Source organism: Mandrillus leucophaeus, unplaced genomic scaffold (assembly GCF_000951045.1).
Source record: "Mandrillus leucophaeus isolate KB7577 unplaced genomic scaffold, Mleu.le_1.0 Scaffold694, whole genome shotgun sequence".
NCBI classification, from domain to species: domain Eukaryota; kingdom Metazoa; phylum Chordata; class Mammalia; order Primates; family Cercopithecidae; genus Mandrillus; species Mandrillus leucophaeus.
The window spans coordinates 856,658-864,477 of record NW_012107519.1 but is presented as its reverse complement, the minus strand read 5'-3'; the positions used below and the strand labels follow the sequence as shown (position 1 = coordinate 864,477).

Below are 7,820 nucleotides of genomic sequence, written 5' to 3'. Positions count from 1 at the left end.
GAATCGCTTGAACCCGGGAGGTGGAGGTTGCACTGAGCCAAGATCATGCCACTGCACTCCAGCCTGGGCAACAAGAGCAAAACTCCATCTCAAAAAAAAAAAAAAGAAAGAAAGAAAGAAAGAAAGAAAGAAAGAAAGAAAGAAAGAAAGAAAGAAAGAAAATGTGATGTATATACACAGTGGTATACTATTTAGCCATAAAAATGAAATCATTGCTGGGTAGGTGGCTCACATTTGTAACTCCAGCATTTTGGGAGGTCGAGGTGAGTGGATCACTTGAGTCCAGGAGTCTGAGACCAGCCTGAGCAACACAGTAAAACCCGTCTTTACAAAAAAATAAAAAAATTAGCCAGGCATGGTGGCACCTGCCTGTAGTCCCAGCTACTCTGGTGGCTGAGGTGGGAGGATCTTTTGAGTCCAGGAGGTTGAAGCTGCAGTGAGCTGAGACTGTGCCACTGTACTCCAGCCTGGGCAACAGAGCAAGGAGACCCTGTCTTTAAAAAAGAAAAAAGAAAAAGAAAAATCAAGTCTTTTGCAGCAACATGGATGGAACTAGAAGCCATTATCTTGAGCAAAACAACTCAGTCAAAACCACGTTATCACTTGCATAAAACTTTTTAAAGAAAGCTGTTACCTGCTACAAAGTATACATCAGATGTTTCCTAATTTTTGTGACAGTAATGTCTTTTTTACATTCAAACTTAGCTACAAGCATTTTTTTTTTTTTTTGGAGACAGAATCTCACTCTGTTGCCCAGGCTGGAGTGCTGGGGCGCAGTGGCACGATCTCAGCTCACTGCAACCTCCGCCTCCTGGCTTCAAGCGATTCTCCTGCCTCAGCTTCCCAAGTAGCTGGGACTACAAGAATGCTCCACCATGCCCAGATAATTTTTGTATTTTTTTACTACAGATGGGGTTTCACTATATGTTGGTCAGGCTGGTCTTGAACTCCTGACCTCAGGTGATCCACCCACCTCGGCCTCCCAAAGTGCTGGGATTACAGGTGTGAGCCACTGCACCTGGCCAGCTGCAAGCACTTCTTAATTGAAACATTTAGTAAGTGTTTACTATGTGCCAGGCACTGTCCTAGGAAGTTGGGGATTACAATTAAGAAAGATCCATTCAAGAGCTCATGGAGTTAAAGAGGGTCCTAATAAATCTAGACAAATAAACATCACATTGTGGTAAGTGCAATCATATCAGTACAAAGGGTACAGAGAGAGGTTAGGTCCTCCAGTGTTATCTGTGACCAAGTTTTTTCCCAGTCGTGGTGTTAAAAAAAAAAAAAAAAAAAAATTACGGGCAATGTAAAAAGTTGATCATAAAAAAATCATCCTTTACTCTGATTTCTTTCTCTTTTTTGTTTTTTTGAGATGGAGTTTTGCTGTGTCATCCAGGCTGGAGTGGAATGGCACGATCTTGGCTCACTGCCACTTTCACCTCCCAGGTTCAAGCAATTCTCCTGCCTCAGCCTCCCAAGTAACTAGGATTACAGGCATACACCACCACGCCCAGCTAATTTTTGTATTTTTAGTAGAGACTGGGTTTCACCATGTTGGCTAGCTGGTCTCAAACTCCTGACCTCAAGTGATTCACCCGCCTTGGCCTCCCAAAGTGCTGGGATTACAGGCATGAGCCACTGCACTTGGTGTATTTTTCTTGTAGAGAGAGTTTAAAATGTTCTCTTTAAAAAATGACAGTTGATGTTTTTAAAATCTGTTTTCTTAACAAAATTAAAAGCTGGAAACTTTGAATTGGTTTTCTGACTTTCTTCCTTTAAATTTTATTGCTCTGCAAATTAAAAGTACATGAGGCGGGGACGGCATCATAAGAAAGAGAACGACTGGCTAGAGTAGAGTAAGTTTACTTTCTTTAATGAAGACTTCTAGGGTGAATGATAATCTGAGTTACATTTGAAAGAATGAACACAGGAGTTTGCCAGGAAGACATGGAGGTAAGAGACACATGACAGATGGAGGAAAAAAGCATGATCTTTTAAGTATTTTTCAATGTGTTTGAAACATTATTATAACCCTAAAACGTTGTTTGTGACCACCTATAAAAAGTGACAAAAACTTTTTAGATAAAGAAAGAGAGCCAAAGATTATTTAAAATGTTGACATTCTCCTGAAATTTTCTCAAAAGAAATATGCTAGAAACAGACACTGGGGGATATGCATAAATCAAGATGAGGAAGAAAGTTCTAGCTTTTAAGGACATGAATGAATAGTAATGGAGGAAAGCAGGTTAACTTCTATATTGTAATTTCTAAGTGCTACAGGGCAAGATCTGAACAAACTATAATGAGATACAAAGGATATAACTCCATGGCATCACAGGATTAGAAAGGATAAATAATCTGAACCACAGGTCACATTTCTGTGGCAGCGCTCAGACTATAACTCAAGTGTACCCACTGACTCTCAAATCTCTGGCGGATGGGAGTGGTCACCTATTATAGTCAATAGTGTCAGTTAAAAAGCTGAGTAGCATAATGTAAAAATGAGTTTCTACAGTTTTGATGTATTTTAGGTTGTGTATTATAAAATTGTCAAATGTATACAAAAGTAGAGTGAATACTATAATGAATCCTATGTCCCCAGCACCTAGCCATTAAGCTATAGATCCATTCTGGGATCCAGATATAAAATTGATGATCTATTTCATAGCTGGATGTCATCCACAGAATTTCACAGAAAGTGTATGTGAAGTAGAAAAGGTAGAGAACATCTGAAACCCCAAAGAAGTCTCCAACTCCATAAAGTGTCAGAATCAGAAGTGGCATCACAGAAGCAGAAGACTATATTCAAAGAGGTTGTGATTAACGGTGCCATTTATTATAGACAAGGGTTAGTAATAAATGAACCAGAAAGATACACTGAATTATCCAAATATGTGTGAGTGACAGCAGTAGCAATAGTAATTTCAGACCAGTATGGGATAAGACTGCAATGAACTGAAATGTAAAAGGAAAGTGACAGAGATGGTAAAATATTTCTTATGAGGTAGAAGCAATAGGATGGAAAGGTTTAAAGGAGGCTTTCTTTCGAGAAAGAAAAAATAATTAGACTTTGCTTTTATTGTACAGAGAAAAAGCCAATGAAGAAGAAAATGTTAAGGGCCTAAGATTGTATCTATGTCTTTATAAAGAAGGGAATAACTGACAGAGCATGATTTCAAAAAGAAATTCAGGGGACAGAAATGAAAACCTATGTACTGGATAGAAAGAGGTTACTTCCACTTAAAAACCCCCTTCTTCCTCTTTTTACTGGAGGGCAAAAAGAATGAGCCACAAACCATATTTTAATCATCTTTAGAACCCTAGGACTTAGTTTCTATGCTTCAATAAATGTTTTCTTGTTGGTTTGTTTTTTGTTTTTTTTTGGAGATGGAGTTTTGCTCTTGTTGCCCAGGCTGGAGTACAATGGCACGATCTCAGCTCACAGCCACCTCCGCCTCCTGGGTTCAAGCGATTCTCCTGCCTCAGCATCCCGAGCAGCTGAGATTACAGGCATGCACCACCATGCCCAGCTAATTTTGTATTTTTAGTAGAGACGGGGTTTCAGCATGTTGGTCAGGCTGGTCTCGAACTCCTGACCTCTGGTGATTCACCCACCTCGGCCTCCCAAAGTACTGGGATTACAGGCATGAGACACTGCGCCCGTCCTCAATAAATGTTTACAAGTGAGCTTAACAGTGTATTTTCATCAACACAATACTTACTGATAGAAAAGAAGTTAAAATATTCACTTTTAAAATTAAAATTTCACTTAGATAAAAAAAAAAAAAATAGGAAAATTATTCAATCTTCAAGTAGTAAGGGCTAAAATGCCCCTACATCCATTGCAATTCTTTTTGAAATCTTCACTGTTAACTCAGAAGCTGATATTCTGGACGATACTAGTGAATGTGATTATTCAACTGTTATTTCAAAGACTACTTATTCTTTAAGTTACCTGCTTTTGAGAGAATGCCATTTCCTTTTGCTATGCCAACATAGACTAGAATATTTACAACATCAGAAACTTCAATATGGAGATTTGTTGTTCCTATATCATGATCTTTAGCAGCAACTACACCTGTGTATAAAACAAAATTTTACTTGACAAAATACTTTATATATATAATAGTATAATCAGATATCCCTCCAAATTAGCTCTATCTGCATAATTTAACTATAATTTGAATTTTAGTTTCCTTATTACAAAAACCTGTTCCAAAAGTCACAATCTATAAAACACCCTATTATTTCAATAATTACATTTCTATTATAATAAAATGTACTATGGTTAAAAATCAAATTAACAAAAAATCAATTAGCAGGTACTTAACTATATTTTGGCTGTTAATTCCTAAAATGTTGCTTAATAGAAAAAAGGATGGATTAAAAGAACAGATTTAGTAAAAACTACAAATCATTAGACAATTTGTACGAACAGAAATTCTTTTTTTGAGAAGGAGTCTCGCTCTATTGCCAGGCTGGAGTGCAGTGCAGTGGCACGATCTCGACTCACTGCAACCTCCGCCTCCCAAGTTAAAGCAATTCTCCTGCCTCAGCCTCCCGAGTAGCTGGGACTACAGATGCACACCACCACACCCAGCTAATTTTTCTATTTTTAGTAGAGATGGAGTTTCACCATGTTGGCCAGGGTGGTCTCATTCTCTTGACCTCATGATCCACCCACCTTGACCTCCCAAAGTGCTGGGATTTATAGGCATGAGACACCATGCCCATCCTTGAACAGAAATTTTTTTTTTTTTTTTTGAGATGGAGTCTTGCTCTGTCGCCCAGGCCGGAGTGCAGTAGCGCAATCTCAGCTCACTTGAACCTTCATGCCTCCTAGGTTCAAACAATTCTCCTGCCTCAGCCTCCTGAGTAGCTGGGACCATAGGCACACGCCACCATGCCTGGTTAATTTTTGTATTTTTAGTAGAGACAGGGTTTCACCATGTTGACTAGGATGGTCTCGATCTCCCGACCTCGTGATTCACCTGCCTTAGCCTCCCAAAGTGCTGGGATTACAGGCGTGAGCCACTGTGCCTGGCCTGAACAAAAATTTTTAAAAATCCAATATAATTCCTACATAGGAGAAATGTGAATATATACCTACCATAAGCACTGCACAACCTGGGTCCTAGATCAGGACGTACAAAAAATCCTGGCAAATGAGAGGCCAAATTGAATTTTCCTTCTGGATTACAATACTCCGGCAATGGCAGACTTTTTAAAAGATCTTCGTATCTGAAGAATAACAACATTGCCTTCTTATAAAGATCTGCATTGATAAGTCTTTTCACATACATAATTTTCAAGTTGTTCAAAACACCAGACTACCTTTCCATAAGACAGGTAACAATTTTCCTTGACTCAAGTGATACTGACTAAAATAGCAATTCTGCCTCTCTAACCATTAAAAGCTGTAATAGAAGGGAGGTCCTAAACAGGGTGCTGTGTTTTTTTTTTTTTTTTTTGAGACAGAGTTTCACTCTTGTTGCCCGCCTTGGTCTCCCAAAGTGTTGGGATTACAGGCGTGAGCCACTGCGCCCAGCCTCTTCAACGTGAACATTCTTCCTTCACTGCCCTAACATAAAGACTTCCCCACTGCTGAGGCTACCAACTCAGTTTTGCTATCAATCAATCAATCAATCACTCAATCAAATGCTGAGGCTACCAACTCAGTTTTGCTATCGATCGATCAATCAATCAATCAGTCAGACAGGGTCTCACTCTGTCACCCAGGCTGGAGTTCAGTGGCATGATCTCAGCTCACTGCAGCCCCCACCCCCGCGGCTCAAGTGATCCTCTCACTTAAGCCTCGCGAGTAGCTGGGACTACAGATGCCTGCCACCATGCTTGGCTAATTTTTGTATTTTTTCGTAGAGATGGGGTTTTGTCATATTGGCCAGACTGGTCTCCAAATCTTGGACTCAAGCGATCCCCTCGCCTTGGCCTCCCAAAGAGCTAGGATTATAGGTGTGAGCCACTATATGACACTCAGCCTCAAGTTATTTATTTTTAATTGAGGAAGAAAAAGTCTACAGGTCACATTTACAGTTACTTATTCTATCTCTGGGGATAGTCTCAGCTTGATCTCAAAAAGTCGAGTCAAAATGAAAAGTTTCAAACCTTGCTGGCATCATAGTCTTGAAGTCTTCTCCTGAAGGCCAATCTTTCAATTTTAAAACAACTGTTTCTCCACTTTTGTTTTTCTGCCGTTCTATAAAGAATGCAGTTAATTACTAAAAGGGTAATTTCTGCCTTTTTATCTTTATTAACATTTGGAGAGAAAGAAATGTAAATGAATGAATGATTTGATTGTTGCACATTACATGCTTAATGAATGCTTGCTTATTGACTTATGTACTTATGCAGTATTAAAACCTTTATTCCTTTTTTACATAAACAGAATTCATTAAATTACCCACTTGTAATATCTCAAAAATTGTTTTTAAAAATCTTGGTAACATTACAATCTTACATTTACACTTTTAATTTTCAAAGAGTTTTACATAAATAATTCAATTTTCACAAGCTTATGGAACTGTCAAACATTTCTCCGTAAGTAAAACAGTATAAACGGCATCTTTAAGGTCAAAGGAAATTAGTGGTAGAGACAGGGATTGGGACCCAGTATTTTGTTTCCAATTACTTGTTTCTTTTTATTAGACAACAACGTAAAACAGATATTTCAAAGACTTAAAATCTGTTAAGTTACATTTGGAATTTATCATTTTGAAGGAGTATGATGGAGAAAATAGTAAAATAAAAACGAACATACTTGAAACTTCTTCAAAACCATCCCAGAATTCCTTAACATTGGCATTTGAAATGATGCTATCTTTGCAGTTCAGGAGATCAGCTTGGTGGTCTCCAAAATCAAGACTAATTGATTCCGCCTTCCATAGGCTAATGTTCATTTTCTTATGCACACCAGAAACCACTGCAGGCTTATAAATAAATAGATAAATAGATAACAGTTAAAAGATACATAGACTTTGTTTTTTGTTTTTTTTTGAGACAGAGTCTTGCTCTCCTATCCAGGTTGGAGAGCAGCGGCCTCATCACACCTGACTGTAACCCTTTGGGCTCAAGCAATCCTTCCACCTCAGCCTGTTCAGTAGCTGAAACTATTAAATTTCAAGCCTAATGAGTGATTCTCTGAGAGTGAGTGTCTCCTTTGAAATTATATAAATTCAAATCCCCTCAAAGCTTTCTTACACTTGGTGGTGGGGGGTACATGTCCTCTCCACCCAAATTCCCTAACAGCTTTCTAATAATGCAGAAACCAGTAATGGAAGATTTGCAGCTTCTAAAACAACAATAAATGATATATAAAAACATATCTAAGAACATCTGATATATTATTCTCAGGTTTTAAACAAATTCCTGTATTCTAATGAAGCAGAATTCTGGAATACAGAGAACACAGTAAGCTATGACGTAAAAGTTTCTGGAAAATGATATTTACTAGGCTGGGTGTGGCAATGCATTCTTGTAGTCCCAGTTCCCAAGGCTGAGGTGGGAGGATTGCTTGAGCCCGAGTTTGTGTCCTGCCTAAGCGACACAGCAAAACCCTGTCTCCAGAAACAAACAAAAAATCTAAGTGATTATTAGTATTCTTAAACTAATTAAGATAATTAAATAATAAGATAGTTAAGATAATTAAAATTTAGGAACCACAAAAGCAGAATAATCTCTAGCTAGATTTTTTTTTTTTTTTTGGAGACGGAGTCTTGCTCTGTCACCCAGGCTGGAGTGCAGTGGCCCGGTCTCAGCTCACTGCAAGCTCTGCCTCCCGGGTTTACGCCATTCTCCTGCCT

At 38.5% G+C, this 7,820-nt stretch overlaps 1 protein-coding gene and 1 pseudogene across 4 annotated transcripts in view; one reads left to right on the top strand and one right to left on the bottom strand.

The window, feature by feature from the left end:
• LOC105527853 overlaps positions 1–5,698 on the top strand; it is a 26,062-nt pseudogene extending 20,364 nt beyond the window's left edge. The window contains exon 2 of the transcript XR_001004275.1: positions 5,667–5,698. The product of XR_001004275.1 is annotated as a 40S ribosomal protein S3a pseudogene (transcript). The remainder of the gene's footprint in view (positions 1–5,666) is intronic.
• The window catches only part of JMJD1C (jumonji domain containing 1C), a 310,806-nt gene that overhangs the window by 12,186 nt on the left and 290,800 nt on the right, over positions 1–7,820 (bottom strand). For all 3 annotated transcript variants that reach the window (XM_012002668.1, XM_012002670.1, XM_012002669.1), the window contains 4 exons: positions 6,779–6,947; positions 6,127–6,217; positions 5,111–5,241; positions 3,956–4,078 (listed from right to left, as the gene is read on the bottom strand). In XM_012002668.1, the coding sequence (XP_011858058.1) occupies positions 3,956–4,078; positions 5,111–5,241; positions 6,127–6,217; positions 6,779–6,947 (514 nt within the window). The remainder of the gene's footprint in view (positions 1–3,955; positions 4,079–5,110; positions 5,242–6,126; positions 6,218–6,778; positions 6,948–7,820) is intronic.